The 26,660-nt window shown below is 54.2% G+C and overlaps 1 protein-coding gene and 1 long non-coding RNA gene across 12 annotated transcripts; one reads left to right on the top strand and one right to left on the bottom strand.

The window, feature by feature from the left end:
• Positions 1-380: 380 nt before the first annotated feature.
• Positions 381-26,660, bottom strand: Msi1 (musashi RNA binding protein 1). 11 transcript variants are annotated; one of them, XM_059248872.1, is made up of 15 exons: positions 26,572-26,660; positions 26,361-26,401; positions 25,681-25,762; positions 25,492-25,576; positions 22,438-22,479; positions 20,619-20,711; positions 17,229-17,277; positions 15,402-15,484; positions 14,584-14,701; positions 9,458-9,538; positions 7,456-7,512; positions 4,978-5,046; positions 4,175-4,362; positions 3,649-3,712; positions 381-1,894 (listed from the first exon to the last, which is right to left on the bottom strand). In XM_059248872.1, exons 1-14 carry the CDS (start codon positions 26,628-26,630, stop codon positions 3,671-3,673), a joined length of 1,089 nt encoding a protein of 362 aa, XP_059104855.1. In that variant the 5' UTR covers positions 26,631-26,660; the 3' UTR covers positions 381-1,894; positions 3,649-3,670. The 11 variants fall into 11 exon arrangements, with proteins under 11 accessions (XP_059104855.1, XP_059104857.1, XP_059104858.1 ...); XM_059248874.1 differs by having other exon boundaries at positions 4,175-4,329; XM_059248875.1 differs by lacking the exon at positions 7,456-7,512.
• On the top strand, positions 19,183-21,673 carry LOC131897881 (uncharacterized). The gene is made up of 2 exons (XR_009375819.1): positions 19,183-20,174; positions 21,427-21,673. It is a non-coding gene; the product is annotated as an uncharacterized LOC131897881 (long non-coding RNA).

Raw genomic sequence — 26,660 nt, 5'->3', positions numbered from 1 at the left:
GGCGCCTCGCACCTCCCCAGGGGCACCTCAAAACAGGACACATGGAGGCTCAAGCTCAGCACCGTTTTCAAATAATTTATTAGGAATTCAAAACAAAGTAAGACCTGGAAAAAGAAGTTACAGATGTGGAGAGACACCGAGGGTGGAATTTGCTGGCTTCAAAAACACCATGTAACATCTTTAAAAAAAAAAAAAAGTTGTTTTTTTTTTTTTTCCTCAAACAAATCAGAAAATGGAATCCCAGGTCCCTGAACCCACGGTTAGGCCCAGTGGGGTAAGCGGGTCCAGGGACAGGGACAGGGGTGGGGGCGGGGGGGGGGGGGGGCTAAGTCTCCCAGGGCTCAGCTCAGATGCGTAGAAAATTAAAAATAAAAAAACAGTAAAATGCAGCTTCTCTTTTATTAGGAAATATTTAACAAAAACAAAAACAAAAAAAAAAACGAAAACAGCCGCGCATCTTGGTGACGAAGATTATTGCTTTGAGTTCTCAGGGCTAATAGGTTGAGTGAGCGCCTCACACGGACAATTAACTCTCCGGAGGGGGTTTTGAGGGTTGGGGGCTCTGCTGGGGGAGGGAGCTTAAGCCCCCAGCCTCAGACTTGGGTGGGGAAGGACACAGAGAGGGGATAACAGCAGGAAGGCCTCAGCCCTGCGGCACCAGCCAGGTCTCACTCCATGTTCACCCCTTGACCCTGTCTCTTTCCTCTGAAAGGGGTTCCAGGGGAGGGGGCTACCAAGGGCTCTGGTTGCGGGACTATCCTGGTGGGAAACTTCAGTGAGAATGTGGGGGTTCCCTGAGAAGCCCTTTGCTTTCCCTAGCATCTACTCTTTACTGAAGTGCCCCTGATGCCCACCCACGGTGGAGGGCTCAGAGCAGAAACCATGAGGGTCCCGCCTAAGCAGCGGCCAGGGGACCTTTGGAGAGCTAATTCCTTTCCAGCGGGGGCTCTAGGCAGCCCTCCTCTTCCCTGGCCCCTTGCCCGACACTGGGTTTTTGGGGAGAGTAGGCCCAAGGCCTTGAACCCTGGAGGCCTGAGAGTGTGGGCCTGCCGTGGCCAGAGCTGAGGTCTGCAAGCTTACAGTAAGTCTGAGGAGGAGGGCACAGGGAAGGGAGAAGGGGAGACCTTTGCCCTGTGGGGTCAGGCAATGCCCACACCCCGAGGGGCCTTAGAGAGGGGTGGGTGGGGATAGGACTTCACCTCACAGTATTTACATATGATACAGGACGGGATGGTTCCAGGGGCTCGGCCTGGCCTCCCCGCCGCCCTGCCCTCTGCCCTCCTCTCCAGGACTGGAGGGAGGTGGCCAGGAGACCACACCCATAGACACTTTGTTCTCGGCTGGGGGGGGGGGGCACCTGGCCCCTTGCCCCCTGCGGCCTGGGGCTTCACATTCACAAACCTAGAAATAGTTTAAAAACAGTTCCTTTAAAAAAAAAAAAAAAAATGTAAAGAGCAAAAGGGGGAAAAGCCAGAATAAAAAAAACCAGGGTTGGGGCTGCAGCCTGTAGCCGCCTCCCTCTGTCCCCACTCTAGCTAGCCACAATACAAAAGCCTTCTTGGGGGTGTTCTAAACGGGGCAGCAGGGAAGGACGGGGCAGACCCGAGAGGGGAAATCTGGTGGGGGCGGGGGCGGGGAGGGGGGGGCAACCGGTTAATCCAAAATAAATAAAAGCGAACAGGGAGAGGCGGGTGGGGGCGGGGGGTAAGGTCAGAAAGGGGGAGGTTAGTAGGGGAACCAGATGTGTGGGGACAGCAGAGCAGGGGCTGGGCCCAGGGGCTAGGGGACAGGCAGTAGCGGTCGGTCCGAGTTGCAGCGGAGGGGCTGGGCTGCTGAGGTGTCCCCATCCCCTTGCTGGCTCACTCTGGTCCTCAGTCAGCTGCAGGCTGGGGCGCTGAAAGGTAACGGCAAGATAGAGGGCGCTGTAGCCCACCTGGTCTCTAGGGCCCACAGGATAGGCATGCCCTTTCCTAAGCCCTTCCTAGAGGAATTTTGTTCAGACTTTTACACTTCCTGTTACATGGGGGGGCTGGCGCTGGGTGCTTACCCCACATCTTGAGTGGCTAGGTTTATGTCCTGTTCCCTGGGAAGCTTATCTGAATCCCACTGAAAACAGCACCTTGTAAGCTATTTGGAAGTATCTCATTTGTTTGCTTTATTCTCACAGTTTTAAAGATTTATCGTATTATGTTTTTAACTATGTTTACTGCTGGGCATGGTGGTACATGCCCTGTAAGCAGAGGTAGCCAGATCTCTGATCTGAGGTCAGCCTGGTCTATACAGCAAGTGCCAGGCCAGCCGCAACTACACGGTACGACTGTCTCAAAAATGAAAACCATGTTCACTTGTGTGTATACGTGCACGTGAGTGCAGGATGGTGTGGAGAGAAGAGAGCACTAAATCTGAACTCCTGGAACTGGAGTTACAGGTGGTTGTGAGCTACCAGATGTGAATTCCGGTTCTCTGCAAGGGTAGTGTGTGTTCGTAACCACTGAACCATCTCTACCGCACCCCGTTATTTTTACACCTTTTAAAAGATTTACTGTGTGTATGATAGGCTGGTTAAGAGCACTTGTTATGTAGGACCTGGATTTGGCTCCCAGAACCCACATGGCAGCTCACAGGCACCTTGAACTCCAGCTGCAGAAGTCCTGATGCCCTGTTTGGCCTCAGCAGGCACCATATACATTCCTAGTGAGCATACATACATGCAGGCAAAACATGCAGACACATAAAATAAATTTAAAACCAAACCAAACCTGGACAGGGCCGGGGCTGTGGCTCAGTGTAGATCACGCTAGGAACGCATAAGCCCTGGGTTCAATCCCCAGCACAAATTAAAACCCTCAATGTGTAAGACTGTCCCTTGGGAACTTGGAGCTAATTTAGACAGACAGCAATGTTGGGTGTCATCAATTGCAAAAAAACTCTGTCAGTCCAATGAAGCATGATTAACTTATATTTCATTTACATATTTGTTCTATTAATTAATTAATATTTTGCTTCTTGAGACAGGGTCTTGCCATGCATATCAGGCTGGCTTTGAACTTATAATCTACCGACCTCTGTCCCCCCAGTGCTGGGCTAAGTTATATGTTCTTTGTGTAGCCGTGTGTGTTTGTATGGTGTATTTACTTGTTGGTGTGGGTGTATGCACATACATGTGAGGACATTAAGTGCACCTGTGTGCATGTGGAGGCCAGTGGCTGGTGGCAATCGTCTTCTCCATTTGGCTAGAAGGGCTCCCAGGCACGTGCCACTGTGCTCAGCCTTTTATGTGGGATCTCAACTCAGGTCTTCGTGTTTGCCCAGCAGGCCCTTGACCAGCTCTCCAGCTCTCCAGCTCTCTTTTTGAGACAGTCTCATTACGTAGCCCTAGCTGACCTAGAGTGTACAGGAATCCTCCTGCCTCAGCTTCCCAAGTGCAGGGATTATAGGCCTCTGCCACCATGCCTGGATTAATTTACATCAGGCTGTAGCAAGCTAAGCAACTTCTCTCTTGTGTTTGTTGGCCACTGAGGGCATCCAGGTCTGTCTCCCCCAGTAGGCTGTGCACGCTATTTAGTGGTTAACGGGGCTGGCATTCACAACAGCATCGCAAATGATCAGGCTCCGCGGTGGCGGCCCCACCCACCTCCAATTCCTCACCTCCTGCCACCTCTCCCCTGCTTCAGTGGTACCCATTGGTGAAGGCTGTGGCAATCAAGGGACCCTGAAAAGAAAAGAATTAAGACTCCTAGGATCCTGGGCTAAGTTCAGACAAACTGGGGGCTCCTGTCATCCCCGTGGGAACCCTAGGGGGAGACACAGATTCTTCTAGCTGGCACATGTTACCCCAATACAGAGCTATTCATGTACAAAGCAGGGCCTGGGAACCTGCATAGAACCAGGGATAAAACGAGGGCAACCCTGAGCTGGACTCTGACCACACGGAAAGGAGATGGTACTCCATTCGCACAACATCCTGGAGCCACTGGGCAGTGTCCAGAGGACAGTGAGTAAAGCTTATCACGGGATACCCTCTCGTCCTTCTTACAGACACTTCCTTCTCTGTCATCATCCCTCAGACTCACTTTGCCCGAGAAGATGGGCAAGGCCTCTCCCTCCCCCAATTTCGGAGACCTCCCAGGATGAGGGGGTGAGGTGGAGGCCATGAGGCCTCCTCGCCACTCACCCCAAGACTGTGACCGAAACCAGTGCTGGGGGCGGGGCTGGCGGCGCTGATGTAACTGCTGACCCCCGAGTCCTGGTTGGCCGCCCCGTAGAGCTCAGCCATGGGGCCGGGGCTCGTGGTCCCCAGGAAGCCCCCTGTGCGGCTGGGAGTGGAACCTGGAGGAGGAGCCATCGTCCAGGGGTGAGAGCCTGGTAACCCAGAAAGAAGACGGTGATAGCCCGGATGCCCACGGCCACCCCCACCACAGCCACTCCATCCCTGCCCAGGACCTGGAGATGCCCCTCCCTGGAGATCACGAAGGCCTCCTCCCCAGCCCCCGCCACGTTCTGTCTGACCACAGGACAGCCTCCTCTCCCTGTGAGTCCCTTCAGGTCTTCCTCTCTTGCAGCCCAGCACGTTGTCTAAGGCTGGCCTAGGTCACCCTGTGGCTTGGAGCCATTTCCCCCCCACCCCCCCACCTCCCCACCCCTGCTCCCTGCTCCTGTACTTGACCCATGCAGACTGGCTGTTCTCTCAGCCAGAACAATCCTTGCCCCCTCTTCCATCCCTCCTTCCATAAGCCTTTCCTCGGCCGCAGGCGCAGCAGCGATCTTCAGGGTTACGCTCCTCGGCACACCCACACCCCACCGCGTGTACGCTCTGGGGGACGCTGCCAGTGTCGCCCTCGGCTGGCTCATGTACTCGGCTCAGCCCATGTGTGGGTGAGTGAATAAACGAACCCCTTTGTCAGCGGGTGGAGCAGGAGGCCTCTTCCTCCTGGGCTCCTCCACCTGCTCGCGTGCTCCCTTCCCAGAAGGCCTCACCTGTCCCTCGGACTACAGCCGCTGCCGCTGCCGCCGCCGCCATCGGACCATAAGCGGTGAGAGGAATAGCTGGAAGACAAAGTGTGGGCACTGAGCGCGAGGAGGAGGGGACCCTACCACCTGGCAGAGCCCCTCCTACCTGGCCCCAGCTTGGAGAAGGGGGTCGTTGTGTCCTCCCGCCCCCCCGGATCAAAGCACAGATAGCCTCTGTGGATAGCCATTCTGTGCCCTGACCTGATGGGTCCCAGGGAGCAGCCCAGCCTCAGTTTCCACTCTGGACTCTAGGACACCGCTGATCCGCTGTGGCAGAGGCAGTAGCACCTTGTCCACAGGGCCCTCGGCAGGGGACATGATGCTCCTTGTCACCGACTGGCCCAGGGCACAGAAGCCAGGCCCATTACCTCAAGGCTGAGGACTGTGAGCTGCAGGGCTCCCCTCGGTGTCAGGCTGGTAATGACCCAGCTCTGCTATATCTTGCTGCTGTGGGTCCTGCATCCCCTCACACTCCCCAGGGCCTCCCTGACTACCAGGCTAAGTGATCCACGCCCCTCCCTTGTCTTCTATGTCTGTTTCCCTCCTCAGTTCTGTATACAACAGGTACTTAATAAATGCCTGCACTAAAAAGGTAAAAGAGACTTCTGCTCTTTTTTTTTTCCCCTCCATTTTCTTTTTGGCTTTCTGAGTCATGGCCCAGGCCGGTCTCAGACTCCCAAGCGCTGAGGTTGCAGGGGTGTGCCATCGTAACTGGTTCTACACAGTGCTGGGGACCGACGCCTGGGCTTCGGGCATACGAGGCAAGCAGTCCATCCCCTGAAAATCTTGAGCAAAGTCACTGTGCAGGGGCTTCAGACCCAGCGCCTGCGGTTCCGGAGCTCTGGATTCCCCTTTCTGCAAACCGTCATCTGCCTGGTGGCTCCTCACTGAGACTTCACCCCCTCACCTTCTCCTGGCGCTTCCACCAGCGTGAAACCCTAAGCGCTCTGCACAGCTTTGTGCTTTATCTTCCCAAGAAACTTCATTTACTTAATTAATCCATCCGACTCTACTAGCATACCAGCTCCTGGAAGGCAGGGGCCTTATCTGCTTATTTTTATATGTCCCCCAGTGCCTGGCCCGGAGTCAGCACAATAAATATGTACTGAACACATAAAAGAAGTACCCAAATCGCTTTGTTCCAAGCCAAGAGAAAAGTTCAGACACCACGCTCCCAAGAGCTACGGAGACTGGAACCCATGCCCTCCCCTGCCAAGATACCATGAGCATTGACATTTCCTGACTCAGGCCTACAGGGTAGACCCTGGGCACTAAGGTCTGGGTTCTAACCCTTCACAAAGCAACCTCTTAAGTAGCCAACCTCACTGAGCATTTATCAAAGTGTAAAGAATTATTCTTGGCATAATAAATATTTGTTATCCCTGGCAGCCTGCACACTCAGTAACAGCAGGGCCTTGCTCCTTCCCATCACCACCACCTCCGTGGCCTCGTGGCGCATGTTGCACACAGTAGGTCCTCACACAGAGGTCTTACATGAGCAGACAGGAAAGCCCTCCTGCTCCAAGTGCCAGAGCACTCTGTTCGTTTAAACGGCCATCATCTCCTCCGCCACGAGGACTCTGCTTCCTGCTCCCTGTCCTTTACCCCGTGTCTCTCTTCTCCTACTCCGGTTCTGACAGACCGCTGGGGCATCCCTTGGAAGGAAGATCTGAAGCAGTCCCCCACACAGAGCCAGGTCGGGGGCGGAGTCTACAGGTAGGGTGGGAGAGAAGCGGATGGACAGAGAAACCCCTTGGGGCCCACCTCATGTGCACAGTACTCCCCACTCAGCCTCGCCCCAGCCTCACAGCTGAGTCTGTTGGGGCCCTCACGGCCAGAGACTTTGACCTCATTTTCCCAGTGGGAGCCCACGGACATCCCTGCGGTCAGATGGAGCCATCAGACACATGTCACTTGGCCCACAGTATCGTGAGTTGTGGGAAGCGTTACTATGACAGAATAAAGATTGAAAATTCGTATGAGAGAGTAAAGCTGGGAGTTCTGGCTTCTTGGGAGAAATGAGACGTGAGTACCGCATCTGGAGCCCCTCAAGGATGGGCTGGCACCCAGTACAGGCATGCCCGGGTCCGTGTACCAAGTCCCCAGAGCCCACTGTGTTCCAAGTCTGTGACCCTGGTCTGTTCCCCACTGGGGACCAGAGCTTCCATGGTGCCTGGCGCATGGCGCTAGATAAATATTTGCCAAATGGATGAATGAGTGACTTTACCTCCATCTGCTCTGCTTGGCCTCACACCCCACCCTTGAGGGCCAGGAAGCTGAACCAACTGGCCAGTGCCCAGGTACAGTGAGTGTGCCGTGTCCCCACAGCCATGGGGCTGGCGGGCAGGAGGACAGGGTCCTGCCAGCTCTCCCCGGGGACGGTCCCTCTCCCTCTCTCTTTCTCCCCACGTGGCCTATGAGATATACGAAATCCGAGCCACTGACCTGTAAGCTCGGGGAGGACTGGGGCGCTCGGGAGAGGGGTCCGCTCTACACGGAATTCTAAAATGAAACGTAAAACAGCTTAGGAAGAAGTAAGGGAGGCCCTCCGGCGGGGCCGAGGGGGAAGAGATGCACCCACGGGGACCCATGGGTGGGGGAACGGGCCATGCATGGGACTCGAGAACCCGGAATGGAGAGTGCACAGTCTCAGTGGGTGAGGCAGGGGCAGAGGGGTGGCACAGCCGAGAGAGGAACAGGAAAGAAGGATGAAGGAAGCCAGAGGCACCACCTAAACCTGGGCACAAGGCAACACGGGCACTAGATTCTTGACTTTTGTTGCTGACAGTCGAACCCAGGTCTTCACATAAGCCAGACGAGCACTCTACCACTCAGCGGTACTCCAAGCCCCGTTTTTTTGTTTTAAGATTTATTTATTTATTTTTGCCGTGCAGTGGTGGTGCACACCTTTAATCCCAACACTCGGGAGGCAGAGGCAGGTGGATCTCTGAGTTGAGACCAGCCTGGTCTACAGAGTGAGTTCCAGGAGAGCCAGGGCTACACAGAGAGACCCTGCCTCAAAAAACCAAAAAAGATGTATTTTGTGTGTATGAGTGTTCTGCCTACGCGCGTATACATGCATACCACGTGCACACCTGGTGCCCTTGGAGCTCAGGAGGACTTCAGATCCCCTGCTGTTACTGACAGCTGTAAGCCGCCATATGGGTGCTGGGAACTGAACCTCAGTCCTCTAGAACAGCCAGTGTCCCTGAGTGGGGCCAGCGCCTAGCGACACCGCTTCCCGGGGATCTTTGCAGCAGCTCCCCCCATCTTTCCCGAGCAGCCGGTTTCTCAGTCTATAAAACAGGATTCCTGAGAGAGTCGGACAACATGCGTACTAAGGACTCCAAGTTAAACAGCCCAAGGGCACAGGATACAAATGCTTAGGGACCCTCCAGTAACTAAGACTCAGATGAACTGGGATGTGGCTCAGTGGTGGAGCACTTGCCTAACACTCTTAAGGCCATGGATTCAATTCCCAGTACTGGGGGGGGGGGAAGATAAATAATGCCAGGGGACTGGGGTTGTAGCTTAGCTGGTTGGGTGCCTGACCTGTGATCACGGCACTGAAGAGGTGCATGGAGAGTTTGAGGCCAGCCTAGGTTACAGGAGGCTCTGTTTCAAAGACAAATGACCAATATTGAGGGATGTGGTTCTGCCAGAGTACTGGCCTAGCGTGTGTGAGGTCCCAAGTCCATTCCCAGCACTACATGAATGAATAAGGGCCGGGGAATGATTTGAGACTTTAAAGAAAATGATAATAATAACAGGCCAGCCCAGAATTTTGTTGAAATTTCTGTTTAAATGGCAGGTCTAATGTTCTCTTTATGCTGAGTATTTCAGCTTTAAGAGTCAGCATGGCCAGGCAGCGGTGGCGCGCACCTTTAATCCCAGCACTCGGGAGGCAGAGACAGGTGAATCTCTGTGAGTTCGAGGCTAGCCTGGTCTAGAGAGCGAGATCCAGGACACGCACCAAAACTACACAGAGAAACCCTGTCTCCAAAAAAAAAAAAGAATTAGCACATAGGCTCTCTGTCTGCGTGACCCGTAAGGGCTCAGTACAGCACCTTTAAGTAGCTCTATAAAGGCCTGACTCACACTGACCCTTGGGGAAGCCCCCGCTACAAGTCCAGTGCTGTCTCTGGTAGAAGTGGCAATCCTGGAATCGGGTAGGGGTTCGAGAAAGGGAGGAGACAGACAGAGAATGAATGGCTGGGCGAGAACTGTACCATGCAGTGCCACACGAGGCGCCCCAACTCTCAACTTCTGGGGAGGGGTTTGAAGAAGGAGGGGGGAGGACTTCCTTCCTCAGACATGCCCTTCCTTCCAAGTCTCCAGTAGGTAGACCCCCCCAGCCATGCACCCGAGACACCACCACCCTGAGGAGTCAACACTGCCTGGGAACTGGGAACATGCTAGCGGCAGAGGGTCACCCAGCAGGACTTACCAGGGAACTGGTAGGTGTAGCCAGGGGCAAGGCCTGTGTAACTCCGGCTGGCGTAGGTCGTGGCTTGGAAACCTGGGTAACCTGATGGGACAAGGGGGCAGCATGAGACACCTGGCCCACAGCTGGGGGCAGCTGGCTTGGATCTGAGCTATTTATCTTCTTCCCACACCTCGGCCACAGATAATCCTCAGTTTCCCAAAGGCCTTCTGGTGCAAACAAGTCTCACGCTAAGCACAGCGTCCACTTTATTATCTCATTAGACCTTGCAACGACTGTAATGGGGAGACACTGCAGGGAGTCTCAATGTACAGGCGTGGAAACTGAGGCACAGAGGGACGGCACTGACTGAGAACAATGCAACCTTGTTACCCAACTCCCTCCCACTGTACCCCCCTCTCCTCCGTCCCCATTTCCCGCCTCCTCGGCCACACTGATTTGCTACTTTTCAAGCTTGCAGAGCGCAGCCCGGGGTCTCTGTGTGCACTGTCATCTCTGCCTGCACCATTCCCCGAGAGACCACCGAGGCCTTGTTACGTTAGTGTCAGCCGGGCCTCCGGACTTGAAGCTTTCGGCCGGCCGGAGGCTACAGTGCACGGTTTCTGTGAGGGCTGACAGTCCACCTCTCAAAGAAAACGCCTCAGTCAATAATAATGGAGCACTGGAATTCAAGTTCAGACCTGATTAGCTCCTGCCTGCACCACCAACCTCACTCCTTTTATTTTTTTAAGTTTCGTGTGTATATGTGTGTGTGTGTGTGTGTGTGTGTGTGTGTGTGTGGTGTAGAGGTGTGCGTGCAAGCCTGCTCTCGGGGACTGATGCTGAGTGTTCTTTTCTGGCACTCTCCGCCTTATTTTGAAGCAGAGTCTCTCACTGAGCCTAGAGCTCACTGATTGGCTAGACCGGGTGACCAGTGAGCCCCCGGTACAGAGGTGACAGCCGTAAGCTGTGACTGGCTTTCAAGAGGGTCCTAGGGCTATGAGCTCAGTCACCACGACTGCGCAGCGACCCTCCACCCACGGAGCCAGGACCCGGGAAACTATTGATTGCAGACAGGTTTTCCTTGCACTTCAGTGTTGGAAAGGAGGGTAAAGCAGCTCACAGATCACGGAAGCCAAAAACAACAAACAAAAGACAAAGGCATTTCTCAAAGTGCAGGGTGGAAGTGAGGACACAAGACAAGACAGTGAAACGCCTCATTCCAGCCCCATCCTGTCTGGGAGGGCCAAGATCTGCGAGAAAGAACTCTGGGGCTGGGATGCAGCCCGTTCAGCAGAACGCTTGCTGCGGCGCATAAATAAAGCCCGAGCTCAATCTCCAGCCTGACGTAAACTCATGACAGCGCATGCCTGCTAGTCCTCTGGGGAGTTCGAGGTCATCTTTGGCTGCACCCTGAGTTCTAGACTCTCCTGGGCTACAGGGTCCATCTCAAATAATAATAATAATAATAATAATAATAATAATAATAATAATAATAATAATATCAAATAAAATAAAGCCTGGCAGTGGTGGCACATCTGTTTTAATCCCAGCACTCGAGAGGCAGAGGCAGGCAGATCTCTGAGTTCAAGACCAGCCTGGTCTATAAATAGTGAGTTCCAGGATAGTCAGGGATACACAGAGAAATCCTGTCTCAAAAATAAATAAATAAATAAATAAATAAATAAATAAATAAATAAATAAATAAATGAATGAATAAATAATAAAATAAATAAATAAATAAATAAATAAATAAATAAATAAATAAATAATAAAATAAAGTACAGCCAGGCATGGTGACACATACTTTTAGTTCCAGCCCTTGAGAGGCAGAGGCAGGTGGATTTCTGTGAATCCAGCCTGGTCCAGGACAGCCACGGCTACAAAGTGAGACCCTGCCTCAAACAAACAAATAATCTGGCAACAGCAAAATAATCTGCTCAACTAACAACAGGAGAAAATAGTACATTAGATGACAGTTTTTAATCAATATAAAATCCCAACGCTGACGACTGCGCCGTGAGGTGAGGTGGGAGGGTCAGTTCAGCGGGTAAGAGGATCCACCCCTACCCCTGACGATCTGGGTTCGTGCCCAGCGGAGTCCACTGTGGAAAGGAGGAACCGACTCCTGAAAGTTGTCCTCTGACCCCTACGTGTACCCTGTTGCCTGTGTACACCTGCTCTCATCTACACACAATCACAATAAATAAAATAAAAAGATGGGGGGCCTGCAAGATGGCTCAGGGGGCAAAGCACATGTTAAGCAAGTCTGATGATCCGAGTGTAAGTCTCCAGAACCCACATGAAGGAGGAAGGCGAGAAATGAATGAAACTGTCCTCCAACCTCCACAGGATGTGCACACACGGGTGTATGCCCCCTCTACCCGACACACACACACACCCTACACATACTCACAATAACACTTTAAAAATTGAAAAGTACTCTAAGCCGGGCACAGGCAGGAGGATCTCTGTGAGTTCCAGGCTAGCCTGGTCTACAGAGCAAGATCCAGAACAGGCACCAAAACTACACCGAGAAATTGTGTCTCACACCAAAACTACACGGAGAAACCCTGTCTCGAAAAACCAAAATACAAATAAAAAATAAAAAGATAAAAAAAAATAAAAAGTACTCTAAAGCCCTCAGAAGCAGAGGCAGGCGGATCTCTGTGAGTTTAAAGTCAGCCTGATCTACATAGTGAGTTTAAGGCTAGCCTGATCTACAGAGCAAGTTCCAGAACTGCCAGAGTTGTACTTCTTTACAAGATTTATTTTATTACTATTATTATTATTTATTATTTTTGTTTGTTGTTTTTTATTTTTGAGACAGGGTCTCATTATGTAACTCTGGCTGTCTTGGAACTCACTATATAGACCAGGCTGACCTTAAACTTTCTATGTAGATCAGGCTGGCCTGAAGCTCAGAAATCTACCTACTTCTGTCTCCCAAGTGCTGGGATTAAAGGCATGCACCACCAAGCCCAGTTCCTTAAAGATTTATTTTTAGTTTTTAATTATGTGTATACTATGTGACTATGTGGGAGCCCTCAAGTCTCCACAGAGGCTACAAGAGGGGTCAGGTCTCCTGGAGCCAGACTCAGGAGCTGCTAGACATGCGTACTGGAAACCAAACTCAAGTCCCCTGTAAGAGCAATGCACTCTTAATCACACAGCCATCTTTTCAGCCCTTATGCAGACCAGGCTGGCCACTAACTCAGAGATCCACTTGCCTCTGCCTCTTTAGGAGATACTAAACTCTCTCTTTCTCTCTCTCTCCCTCTTCCTCTCTCTCTCACACACACACAAAATGGGGGGGGGGGGTGTCGTGCCTCCAGTAGCCCAGGGTTGTAGGCATTCACCGCCCCTGGCTGCATGTTCTTCTTTTTAATGTTAGTTTTTTAATTTTATTATTATTACTCTATGTGTTTGTATGTATGTCTGCCATATGTGAGTCGCCTGCATGCCAGGGTGAAGAACGGCAGTATCCCTTGGAACTGGGGGTGCAGGCAGTTGTGGGTGCCGGGAACGAAACCCAGGATCTCTACACAAGCAGGAAATGCTCTTACCTGCTGAGCTAGCTCCCCAGACCCTATTTACTTGTGTGTGTGTGTGTGTGTGTGTGTGTGTGTGTGTGTGTGTACGTGTGTGCATGCATGTATGTATCTGTGTCTCCTCACACATGCTTCCTAAGGGCTGAGCACCTATAACAACTTAAGAGTTGGGCCCTTCTCTTTCTTTTTTGAGATTCACCATTTTTTTTTTAATTAAAAAATATTTTTGCGCCGGGCAGTGGTGGCGCCTGCCTTTAATGCCAGCACTTGGGAGGCAGAGGCAGGGTGATCTCTGTGAGTTCGAGGCCAGCCTGGTCTACAGATCGAGATCCAGGACAGGAACCAAAATAACAGAGAAACCCTGTCTTGCAAAACCCACATATGTGTGTGTGTGTGTGTGTGTGTGTGTGTGTGTGTGTGTATTTTGCAAATGTTGTTTTTCTCTTACGTGTATGAGTGTTTTGCTTGAGTATGTGTCCTGCACCACATGTGCGCAATGCTGTGGAGGCCAGAAGAGGGTGTCGGATCCTCTAGAACTGGAGTTACAGACAGGTGTGAGCTGTCATGTGGGTGCCGGGAATTGAACCTGGGTCCTCCAGAAGAGCTCTAACCACCGAACCATCTCCCCAGTGGCTTGGGTGCTTTTCTTTTCTTTTTTTGGTTTTTCGAGACAGTGTTTCTCTGTGTGGCCCTGGCTGTCCTAGAACCTGCTTTGCAGACCAGGCTGGCCTTGAACTCAGAGATCCGCCTGCCTCTGCCTCCCGAGTGCTGGGATTAAAGTGTGAGCCGCCACCGCCCGGCTTCTTGAAGGTGCAGCTGAGTCCTGTCTGATTGTCAGGGCTCACAGCCACTTCCATCACCCGCTCAGGGAGCCTCCCTGACGCCCACGGCTCTTTAATGTGTCTTCTTGAGACTCCCGAGGCCTCCAGTCACTCTATAGAGAGACTCCTATTTCTCACTTGAATCACAGCCCTATGAGAGCTGTTCCTGCCTCTCAAAAAGCACTATAAAAATCAGCTGAGTAGGAAGAGGCAGACTTCTCCACGACTTTGGGCCTCTGGGATGCTGCTCCCTGTGTCCGGTTCACCATTCCCTTCCTCTTCCTGACCTCCCACAGCGGGCACCCACTCACCCTGCAGACTCAGCATAACTCGTACATAGTTCTTGGTTCTCCAGAGTCTTGGTCCAATTCCCTATGACCACACTCTCCTGGTATCCTACACTTCACCCTAAATTTGTCTGTCTTTTCTTGTTTTCCCTGACAGACCACAAATATCAGGGAAGTCACTGCTGGAGTTCCCGGAAGAGGGCATGGCATGGATATGCGGGATGGATGATATCCCGATGGGTTAGAGTAGGGGTGAATGGGCCAAGGACCAAATAATATGGAGTGTCTGGACTACACCGAAGCCACCACAAGAGGGCAGTGCTCCACACCAAACTGCCCACCTTGGGCCGGCACATTGGATCTGAAGCACAGCTTTGCCTTCAGGCAGGAGGGCAGACCACAGAGGAGAAGCCCCACCCACACAGACCCCCAGGAGCCCCAGGAACGGTTCTAGGCAGGGAGAAGCCACAGGTATAGGGCCAAGCACGTACCCAGCATGCCGATGCCCAGCATGAAGGCGTCCATTCCGTAGGGCATGACTCGAGACCTGCCCCGGGCCGAGCCTGTCGGGGACATCACCTCCTTTGGCTGAGCTTTCTTGCACTCCACCTGCGATGAAACCAGACGGTCAGAGCTTCCTGTGCCATAGCTGGTCTCGTTATCACTATTTAAATTATCATTTATGGAGTGCTCACTACGTCTAAAGGGCTTTACATGCACTAGTTCGCTCAATGAATGCTCACACCAAACATACGGTGAACATGTACTGTGATTCCGTTTACTTTCAGTTTCAATTAAATAGATTGATGGATTGATTGATTGATTTTGAGGCAGGGTCTTATTGTGTAGCTCTGGCTAGCTTGCAACTTGCTATGTAGACCAGGCTGGCCTTGAACTTGTGACCGTCTTTTTGCCCTTCTCCAGAAAGTTGCGATTACAGATGTGTGCCATCCCATGAAGCTGGGATTCCTGTCTTATGAAAACTTGGGCTCGGCCAGGCGGTGGTGGCGCACGCCTTTAATCCCAGCACTCGGGAGGCAGAGCCAGGCGGATCTCTGTGAGTTTGAGGCCAGGAAAAGGCTCTAAAGTTACACAGAGAAACCCTGTCTCAAAAAACAAAAAACAAAAAACTTGGGCTCTGAGAAGGACCACCCTGTGACATTGCGTCCTCAAGGGTGTAGGAGAACAGGCTCTGCTGATTTCGGGGAGAACCCCACCCCTGCCCATTTTCAGAACCCCAGCGCTTCCCTGACTGCCTCATCCTGGAGTCCAGCCTCCGACCCCCGACCTCCATCTAGCCCCAGCTCACCATTTTGTTGTTGATTTCGTGGAAGTGGATCTCACACACTTTCTCTACGATGTCCTCACTCTCGAACGTGACAAACCCAAACCCTAGAGGTTAGACAAGGGGCAGGGTCAGAGCCAGGGCTCACGGTCAACACCCAGCCCCATGCCACACATATACCACAGCTCATCTCTTGCGGGCGAGTGTCTGAGAGTTAATGAAAGGCTCTGTCCACAGCCTAAGAGCATCTCAACTACTGGCTGAGTCAAGGTTTCAAGTCCCAAATTACAGATGAACAAGCCAAGGCTCAGAGAGGTGAGCTCACTTGTCCAAGGTCACACAGCCAAGTTAGAAAGTGGTAGCCCTGGGGCTGGAGGGACGGCTCAGTTGCTAAAAAGCACTCGCTGCTCTTCCAGAGGACGTGAGTTCAGTTCCCCCACACTCCCATTGGGCTGCTCAGAACTGCCTGTAACTCCAGCTGGCCTCCAAAGACACCCCCTACACACACACACACACACACACACACACACACACACACACACACACCACTAAATAAATGTTTTGTTTTTTTTTTTTTTTAAGTGGCAGAGCCACCATGAAAATACAGTCATCCTTTGGAATCAGAGGGCTAAGGGTTCTAGGTGCCTGCCCTGAGCCCCAAATCTAGGCCGTGCTCAAGTCCTTTATACAGAATGGCACATTTGCATAGAATCCATGCATGCCCTTCAGTGAACTCCAGTCCAATCTCGGGTCCTTCTATTGCCCAGCACAGTGTAAGTGGTCCACAAATCCCATTACACTCTACGGCTCAAAGATTAATGGCAAGGGAAACATCTGTATTCAGTACAGATGTAACGGGGCTTAGGGGCTTTTTCTCTTATTTATTTTTCTTTCTTTCTTTCTTTTTTTCAGTGCTGGAGACAGAACCAGAGTCTTGCATCTATCAGCCCACTGGGCTACATTCTCAGCCCTTTACATATCACTTTTTTAGGGAGGGGGGGTCTTTTTAAATTGAAGTTGCTTGAACCCAAAAGTACACAACTCCATAGCAATGTGGGGATGACCTCACGCCTAAGATGCCCAAACCAACCTTCCTACAAAGAACATATAGGTATACATGCAAACCCTATCTCACAGACACTGGGGGGGGCACTCTACAGGTGTACTTGCCCCAACATACCAGGCACACTTTAAGACCCCCCTCACCACACCCATTACACACTCACAGCCCACACCACTCTGCCCAAAGAAGCTAAAAGCCCTGAAGCCACTGGAGAAACAGCCCCTGCCACCTCCTCAGGGAGTCCCCCAAGGGCTGGGCTGGGATTTCTCAGAAGGCAAAACCCTTGGGAGAAAATCACCAGGCAGGACACAGCAGAGAGGCCCAGATGTGACCAGGTTCTGGGCCAGGAGGACTGGGGGGGGGGGGGGGGAGGCGGCGCCTGGGCTTAGCTTGTGGGGGGGATGCAGACTGCCTGGAGCTGTAGAGTCTACCTGACCCTGGGGCAGCCTGGCCTCAGTTCTGGTGACCAGGGACAAGGTAGCTGGGGGGGGGGGGGGGGCAGACACTGACCAAGGAGGGGTCCAGGGTACCGTTGGGGGTGTCCTCAGCTCCTCGTGTGTGTGTGTGTGTGTGTGTGTGTGTGTGTGTGTGTGTCTGCAACTGGTAAAGTTTCGAGTGCAGGAAAGAGGACAAAAGCCTTCTGTGAGGCCAGGCCCTGGAGAGGACTTGGATCTGCAGGGATAGGATGTCAGGAGGCACCATGAAAGGGCAGCTGTGACCTGCAGCCCCCTGGCGGATGGATCACAGGCCCCGGGCCCAGCCTGGGAGGGGGGAGGGGCCGCACTCACCTCTGTGTCTGTTGGTAGTTTTGTCAAACATCAGCATGGCATCATCCACCTGAAACACAGCCCGCTGTGTTAGACCCACAGACACCAGGGGCTCCCCAAACCTACACCGCTCTTGACTACCCCAGGCTTTATCTTAAACCTGCTCTCTCCAGGGGGACAGCACCCTAGACATCACAGCACATCAGAGTCCACGGGTCAGATTCTCAACCAATCAGCCTTGCATTTATTAGACTCCAAATGTATGCCTGACACTTGGGCTTCTATCATCCCAATGCTCCCTGCACAGGCTCATCCCCACTGCATAGCTAAAGCAAATGGGCTCAGAGAGGTGAAGTTGCCTGCCCAAGGTCACACAGCAAGTCCTGCACCAAGCCAGGGAGGAAAAGGCACAAAGTACGTACTAGAGAAAGAAATATGGGGGACCAAGATTATGAGGTGGGAAAACCAAAGCCTCTTCCCTTTTTGGAAAAGGCCAGCAGCCAGACTCCCTTCTGCTACAGATCTGTTCTCTAATTGAGGTTTCCTTTAGCTAGAGGCTGTAATTAAAGCAAGTAGAGTTCACTGCCTGAGCTGCTAGCCTGGCACTGGCTGGGGGAGGGGAGGAGGTGAGAGAGGGGGAGGGGGAGGGTCAACATCAGCTACACTCTCCTGAACCCGGCCGCCGCTCCTCCTGGCTAGTCCCTCCAAACATCCTCTCCAGACACACGGACAACCTCTGCCGGTCCTGCCCGCCTTCTGGGCCTGCGTCTGACCCAACCGCTGACCTGACTCCTAACGGCAGGGGAAAGTCCTCAGACGAGAAGGCACAGCCTCTCCCCACCCTACTCCAGGCCCTTCCTCGGTCTTAAAAAGATGCCTCTCAAGCCTCATTAAAGCAGGAAGTGCAGACCCAGAAATAGGGTGGGCCTCCTTAGAGAACCCGGAAGCTGTCCTTAAGGGTCGAACTAGACCAGGCCTCCGGTTTTCCCAGAGGGAACCAAGACCCCCACTGAAATCGGAGACCGTGGGGTTCCTGGAGAATCTCAGCAGAAAATGACAGCTTCCTGCATGCAGCAGAATGCCATCCTCACTCGCGAGCCAATGACCACATTCAGACCTCTAACCCCAGCTCGGCCGGCAGTTAAGCCGACCTTCGTCAGGCTCAGCACATCTCATCCCTAGCTTAAGCACTGGAAAATGGACACCCAGGAGGGTCTGATCAAAGGGAGAGCAGGCGTGAGTTGGCGTCTTGGATACTGTGTTTGCTGGCTGGGTGTCCTTAGGGTAAATGGCTTTGGGTTTCTACGACTTTGATCCCTCCGTCTGTAAAATGGGTGTTCATAGAGACTATTTCTTAGAGAAGTTAAATGTAAGGAGTACACAGAATACTCAGCTTCCAGGAGCTGGGGTTCAGGATGCACGCGATAAACAGCAGCTGTTATTATCTTTATTATGGAGGGACCTGCCCACAGTCCCAACAGGAGAGAATGACTCCCAGGTCCCACCAGGGCAGCTGCATCAGTTATAATCGACATCGCTATTCTACCGGGCATCTTGACTTGTGCTCAATTAATTATTTTTTGAATGGATGAGTGAATGAACAGAAAGAAGAAGAAAAAAAAAACAGCCACACCCTTTCTCCTTAATCCTGCAGCTTTGAGTTCCTTGCCTGACCCACAAACTGATTCAGGTCAAATCCAGTCCTTCCGGCCTCTTCCACCCAACCTTCCAAACTCAACATCCTTGGGTCTCCAACGTCCTCCAAGCTGGGCTCGGTTGGCAGGACGGACCCCCATGGAGGCGGTGGGGTGGAAGCCGGGGTAGGGCCCCCTGAGGAGAGTGGCTGGGGGTCTAGGGTACCCCCACACCGGTGGTGTCCCCCCCCCTCCTGGGGCCGGCTGAGGGGAGGGAAGCGGCTACCAGCCCAGTGTCCTTAATAGGCTTTGGTCTCCATGGGAACCTGGGGGCAGGGGGGCTCTGGAGGGGGGAGGGGAGGCGACCGAGGCCTGCTGACCAGTGGGAGCCGCCAAGTTCGGCGGCGGCTAAGCCTGAGTGGCAGCCATGGCGGCTGACCATTGTTCCCCCCTTGGTGGCGGCCCCTCGATCCAGGCGGGAGGGGGGGTGGCCCCCCAGCCGCGGGGCCCTTGGCATTCCCGGCTGTCCCCCTCGCTCCCTGGCAGCCTATTCTCCAGCTCCCCCTGGCCTCCCCGGGCCGGTTTCACATGCCAACGCCGATTTAGGCCCGAACAAAAGACGCGGCCGCTGACGGCTTCTCCTGGGGCCCGGTTGCCATGGCAACGCCGGCCCCGGGGGCAGGCGGCCTCCAATCACAGCTGCTGGATCAGATTAGTGCGGGCTCTAATGCTCGGTGCTCAGACACAAAGACACCCCGCCGGAGCCGAGCTGGGGCCTGCAGCTTCCCAGGAGCGCCCTTCCCTCTGGGGCCCAGGCTCTGCCTGCCCTGCATCTTGGACCCAGGTCCCCAAGGAGGCGCCTGAGCCAAGGCCTCTGGCCCCAACAGGTCAGCATCCTCTGGCCTGCAGACCCCCCACCCGGCCACAGCTCACTGTCTTATCTCCCAAGCCTGGTCCAGCTTGGCCTTCTGGGGAAATTCACATGTCATGATGGACAGAGCAAGGGACCCAACCCCTGGCCTATCTCACCTGAAACACTCCAGCAGGCGGCCCTCCTTCACCCCCTGCTCTTCAGACAGACAGACCCCTTTGACACTTCCCCATGGAACCTTCAAGTTTACACTGCTCGATTTTTCTAGGGATACCTTTATTGTCTTAGTGGTACCACACCTCCTCCTGTTCATGGCCTACCTCTTCCAAGGCCCAGAAATGAAATCTCAACACACCCAAGAGCTGAGGGCTAGTCATCTATCTGGGCCAGAGCAGACTTTGGGATGTTTTTCTTCAGTCCCAATACCTAAGGGATCAGCACCATCCCCAGCTCCCCACCTGGGTAAGCAGGGTACCCAATGCAATAAGGATTCTTATTTATTGGCGTCTTATCATCCTCCCCAGGAAGGTGCAGCTGCCTGTGGCCTGGACAGGTGCAAGCTCCCCAAGAGGCAAGGGGGGTGGGTGGGGGGACTGGATTGAACTGGCTACAGGAGCACCTCCTCCCTTGGGAGAGTGAAGAGAAGCAGGAAAAAAAAAATACAGAGGAAGGGTGACGACAGAGACCATGCTGCTTCCTCTCCCTGGAGAGGTCCAGAGTCTGAGGCCCATAGATGGGTGGGGAACCCAAACTGACTTGGTCTGACCTCACCTGAGGGAGGGCCAGGCCCTCCTCTGCCCTTTCGCTGGAACTGGGATGATCTGACTGCCACCCCTAATCTGCCCTGATCTATTCTTTCTCTGGTGCTTCCCTGGCCCCAGCAAAGCACCCCCAGTGAAGACCTACCTTTCCAAACTGCTCAAAATATTGCTTCACGTCCTCTACTGTGGTGTTCACCGACAGCCCCCCTACAAAGATCTTCTTCGTTCGAGTGACCATCTGTTAGGGGGAAGGAATGAGAAAGTGGGCATCTGAGTCCTGTGGCCTACCACCACCAGCAGGAGCTGGGGGAGGGGGGGATTCCCCTGCCAAGATGCCAGCTGACAAGCTCACGGTGGCCCCAGCTTCTCCAGGGCCCCAGCTTCTCTAAGGCCCCCTTGGACTCCTGCTTCTAGGCCTGCCATAAGCAGCTGTGCACCCCACACTCTGGCTGGCACGAGTGTGCCTCCCACCCTGGGGTCTGTGTATGGAGAATGCCTTCCCTAAGGACCTATACAAGGAAGGGGGGGGGGGTATGCCCATAGCCCAGACCCACTGCCTAGCACGAAGACTCCACCAGTCCTCCTGGGAGACACCAAAGCCACCACAGGGTGTCACCAAACTTAACACCGACATTTTCCTCATCAACCTTCCTCCCAACCCAACCTCTGGCAGCCCTGTGGCCCCAGCCCTGTTTTAGGAAGAACACATGGTCCTAATTACCCCAGGAGCGCATGGCTAATCCCAGGCAATTCCCAGCCCCATCCTAACACTAAGGGACCTTCTGTCACCAAACTGCTTAATGGAATTAACCCAATTCCGACCATGTGCTCCCTGGTGTGGCTTCCTTCGAATACCTGCTCCCGTAATTGCTTTCAGACCCTCTGCTGGACCCTTTCCAGAGATGCCCCTTTCTGTCCCCTAAAAACGGGTTTCTTTCCCTCCGCCCTGGCAGGAGCTGGCAGCCTTGATGGAATCCATGGTGGAGAATCTCAGAGCACCTTACTTGCCACCAAGGGGGGAAATGAGACCTCCTTGAGAAGGATCATCCAGTCCTGGGGTGATCTCAGCAAAGTCCAGACTCCTGGTACCAGACTTGGCCTTTCTTCCCATCCCCGTAAGTCAATGGCTTAAAAAACTAAGATCTGGTCAGTCGGCATGATGTCTGGAATTGAATCTAAGGTCCTTGCCTTGCATCACAAGTTTTGAGTGCTCTTTTGCTCAACTGCTCAGATTTCCTTTTGCCCACCCTTTGCTCTGGAAGAAAACCCTTGAGAGCCCCAGATGCTCAAGTTAAAACACAACAGGAAGCCCTGCGGTGGCGGTCCTTTAATCCCAGCACTCAGGAGGCAGAGGCAGGCAGGTCTACAGAGCAAGATCCAGGACAGCCAGGGCTACACAGAGAAACCCTGTCTTGAAAAAAAAAAAAACAAAAAACAAAAACAAAAAACCACAACAGATGACAGACCTGAAGGGTTCCCCTCCAAAAGCACAACACACCTCACACCAGTGACAGGACAGTGACTTGAAGTCAGAGGCACACTCTCTCATCCAAGCTAAGACAAGCCTGTCCCTCCAAGACTCAGGGTCCAGAGACTGTGACCTATGAGGCTAGAATCACACTCGGGGTCCTACCTGTATTGGCTTCAAATACAGGACAACAAAATGACTTCCTCTTTTCCGACACACGCCAGCCCATCTGCTGCCCACCCCAGCACACAGGTGGAAAGACGCACAGTGTCTTCATTCCGTACAACACAGGTATCCCCTCTCCTCACCCCAGCACATCCCAGAAACACTCCAGACAGAGGTTCCCAATACATCTGCCAGAGAAGAGAATGCTGGGGAAACCATTACCCGGAACTGCCCAGGATAAAGGTGCTTCCCCAGCGCGCGCGCGCGCGCGCACACACACACACACACACACACACACACACACACACACACACACGATCTGGACACCTACCTTAGGCTGTGCTCTCCGAGGAAAGGCCACCTTGGGATCAATCTGCAAGAGACATATAAGGGGACAGGTAAGGGGTAGTCTTGGGTATCACATACAGCCTGGGGTGGCTGCACGGCCTCCAGTCTCCTTCATCCCAGGACACAGAAGTAAGAATAAGCACAGTAGCTTTGGGCAGAAAAACACGCTGGGTTCAAATCCCATGTATGCCACTTTCTAGCTATGAGACCCCTGGCAAGTTACTTAAACTTCGAAGAGCTTCAAGGTCAAGTTCACCTGCTAAATGGACAACTAATACCTATTCCAAAGGGTCGCCGGCAGGTTGGTGACTTCAGATAATCCACGCCAACCAAGCATGTGACGCAGTGTCTAGTTCACAGTAAAAATTCAAGCCAAGTCTTACTTCACCAAGTATGAGACACCGAAGGCCTCGCCGAACAGACGCCACACACGGGTGTCAGCGTCGTGACCTACTGCCTCGGTGAGGCACGAAATTCTAACTTTGCCAACGGAGACTCTCTGCCTGGAGAGGGCTAGGAGGAGAGTCCAGACCCTCCCAGGAACAGACTCAGTTCTCTCTCCTCACGACCTCTGACCCCTGACAAGCCCTCCTAGACGCTGCTGCACACAAAACAGCTCCTGTTAGTGCAGCCAGCCAGGCTCCAGGTGAGGCAGGCCGCAGTCTTTGGTGGTGTGAAAGGGCACTGGGGCTTGGACTTAGAAACTCTGGGCTAGAGGCCAAGCCTGTGATCTCGGAAGCTTCACCTGCCTCAGTTCCCTCATCTGCAAAGTGGGGACAAATCACACCCACTTCTGCTGAGGGCAGCTGCGGGGGTGGGGGTGGGGTGGGGGGAACCAAATGAGATAAAGGGTGAAAGCGGCCCTTTGTGAACATCCCTTCGCCGCACAAACAAAGGTGTTATTACCAGAAGGCTACCTTTGCCCTTGACTGTGAACAGCCAGAGGGAACCAAATCAGGATGCACCTGGGTACGACTCCTGGGTGCTCAAGCCGCCCCGAACAGACGGTAAGAAACAGAACACGACACTCTGTGACCGAGACAGGGCCTACGAGGTTTGGTCATGCCAATTTCTTGCCGCTCACACGGACGGACATCATTTAGAAGTTACCAGCCAATCACAGGCAAGATCTATCTTTTCCCAAAGTTCCTTCCATTCAAAACTCGGCCTCGTTCTAGACAACTGGCCGAAGCCTCCCTCTGCCTGCACGGCATGAACCAGGAAGTAGAATTTCGCCAGCTCTCCTACTGGAATCTGCCCAGAGACGGAACTCCAAAAACCTACCCTAGGACAACGTCCCTCCTCCAGCAAGGGTTCTGTGATCTCTCGGGACAATCAAAACCACGCACTGACCGCCTGAAGTGTTGATTCCGTATCTCTATGGACACTCACATCCTTTCATTTCTCCCAGATGCAGGCTCCCCAGCCACCTACCTACATACCTCAATGCACAGACCCCGACGGACAGACCCACATGCACCAAATCCTCAACACACACACACACACACACACCACCACCACCACCACCACCACCACCACCACCACCACCACCACCACCACCACCTCCACTCTGACTCACAGCTGGCAACATAAATAAAACCCAACAAGTAAATAAAAGGTGAAAGTCAGCATCCAAAATAGACTCCTGCCCGCCCCCTTCCCCAGCCCAAGAGATGCTAAACACAGACAAAGCCCTTGCGGTTGGCAGTCTCCATCTCCTAAGGATACCCATCTTGCCATCCACCACCACCCCTCCTTCCCTTATCAATCGTGCACTCCTCCAGCCCCCCAGCCCCAGCTTCAGCCTCAAGCTTCCTAAAAGCAGCAGAAGCCATCGGGACATTCTGAGGACAGGGGATGGTAGGAGAACCAAGCTGCTGGGTGGCAGATAATCACCAAAAAAAAAAACAAAAAAACAATAGGCCACTGTCTCTGCTTTCCCAGCCTGGGTCACTCAGGCTGAGCCAAGAGGATCCTTTCAGAGCAGGCAAAGTCAGAGGCCTGGCCTCATTCGCTCATTACTGTGAACAGGAGTGGGAGCCACTGGGCAGAGATAAGAGGAGCTGGGGACAGACGGTAATTTAACAAATTCTTGGGCACAACCAGCCATTGTTGCAGGTAAACAGGAGCCAGGGACTGGCCCAAAGCAGGGAGGCCCAGGGTTGGGGAAGAATGGGGGAGTGTGGAGAGAGGTCACACTGTCCCGGCCCCCCCCCTCCCGGCAGACAGTCACCCCCATCACCAAGTAAGCCTTCCTATGATTTTTCTCCTTTTCCTTGTGGAACCCCCTGAGCTGGCCTCCGCCAGCGCCCCCTGCAGGGTTCTAGACACTGGGGAACAGTGGGGAAACAAGCAAAATGTTCCAGGAGTTTGAATGCCAAGCAAGCGGCTTCTCCTAAGATCTGGCTTCTCCTGAGATCTAGTCTTCAGAAGGACTTTCCCCCTCCATGCAAGCTAGCTCCATGTTCATAAATCCCCGGTAAGGGCAAAGAAGGTGCGTGCATGTCTTCTACACAAAGCAAGGAGCTCATTGACCAAAGTCCGGGAAGGAGGGCAGGAGAAGGGGAGGGGGGCTCTGGGATGCTTTGCCATTGGTCTGGAATGCAAAAGGGGGTGTCACAGAGTCAAACAGTAGTTAGATTTCAGAGAAGCCACCGTGGGTCACTGCAGCCCTGACTCACTCAATCTGGGGTAGGAGAGGGACCTAGCTCGACCCCAAGCCCTGAAGTATCACGATCAGTACTCACAGAGAGAGAGAGGGTAGTAGTTGTTACTGCTGCCCTCGTCAATACCTGAGTGGGTGTGTGTGGCATCTTCTCCCAGGCCTGGCCTGGGATTTTTTTTTTTTTCCTTCCTCTCTCTGCCCCCAACTCTACTGAGAAAGTTTCAATGCATGACAGCTCTCAAGTCTCAGAAAACTCTCCCCCTCTCCTCCAGAACCCCCATCCAACTGTCCCCTGGAGAGCGTCCTGATTCTCTCCCCTCCGGCAGCCTCCCACTCCCAAAGGATCCCCCCGAAACCCCGAGGGCCACTCACGGTTTTGGAGTCCAGTTCGTGCCGCGATTGCGCCAGCACTTTATCCACCCCCGCCTGGTCCATGAAAGTGACGAAGCCGAAACCCCTGCGCCGCGTAGTGAGGGAGAAGCAGGCAGATGGTTACAAGGGCAGTGAGTGGCCGCGACGGTAGGGGCGAGCCCGGCGGCAGGGGAGGTTTCAGCGACTCACCTGGATCTTTTGGTCAGGGGGTCCCGCATCACCAGACACTCCTTCACCTCCCCGAACTGGCCGAAGTATTCGCGCAGCCCTTCTGTAACCACACACCCGCCTTCGGACCAGCCCAGGCCCGGAGCCCTTCCCCCTCCTCCCCCGTCCTTTGCCCCCGGTGACCCCAGCGCGGCCCTGCCGCCCCCGCGCCAAGCTGCCCGCGCGCGCTCTCCACTGCCGGCCGCCCCCCCCCCCGCGCGCCACCCCTGCACTCGCCGGGGGTTCCCGTGGAGCCTTCCTGGCGCCCACCGGGGCCTCGGGGAGGCAAGGGCCGGGCCGGGCTGGAGTGGGGGACCGCTCCGGTTGGGTTCCCGCCGCTCCGGGAGCCGCCTCACAAAAGTTTGAGCCGCAGGTGCGAGCGGAGTTGGAGCTGCCGCTGGCGGGTCCCGGGGGCCCAGCCCGCCCCCCCGATGCCCCCTGAACCCCCCCCCACTTCAACTGCTCCCCAACCCGCGCCGGGCCGTGCGCGCTCGCCAAGCGTGCTGCGCTCTCGGGGTCCCCGGGGCGGGGCGCGGAAGAGGGCACGAGGACGCCTGGGGTCAGCAGGGCGCAGGGCCGGGCAGGGGCGTCCGGGGCTGGGGCGCCGCAAGGGGTGCAGGGTGGCGGTGCGGGGCCGGCGGGTGCTCCCCGGGCTGGCTCACCCTGCGTGGTCTGCCAACTGAGTCCTCCGATGAACATCTTGCTGCGGGAGGAGCAGAGACACAAAGGGCCCGCGTGAGCGCCGGGCGCCAGGGAGCAGGGGGCGCGGGCTCGGGCCCCGGGGAGGCCCCGGCCCGACCCGGATCGGCCATGTTGGCGGGGCCGGGGCGGACGCGGGCTGGGCAGGCCGGGCCGGGCCGGGCCGGACCGTACCAGGGGTCGTGCGGCGAGTCCGGGGAGGCGAGGCCGGGCTGGGGCGCGTCAGTCTCCATCGGGAGCCGCGGGCGGCGCGGGCAGCGGAG

Source organism: Peromyscus eremicus, chromosome 23, assembly GCF_949786415.1.
Source record: "Peromyscus eremicus chromosome 23, PerEre_H2_v1, whole genome shotgun sequence".
In the NCBI taxonomy this organism is placed as follows: Eukaryota; Metazoa; Chordata; class Mammalia; order Rodentia; family Cricetidae; genus Peromyscus; species Peromyscus eremicus.
The sequence above is the reverse complement of the archived record's forward strand: the minus strand, read 5'-3'. Positions and strand labels throughout refer to the sequence as shown.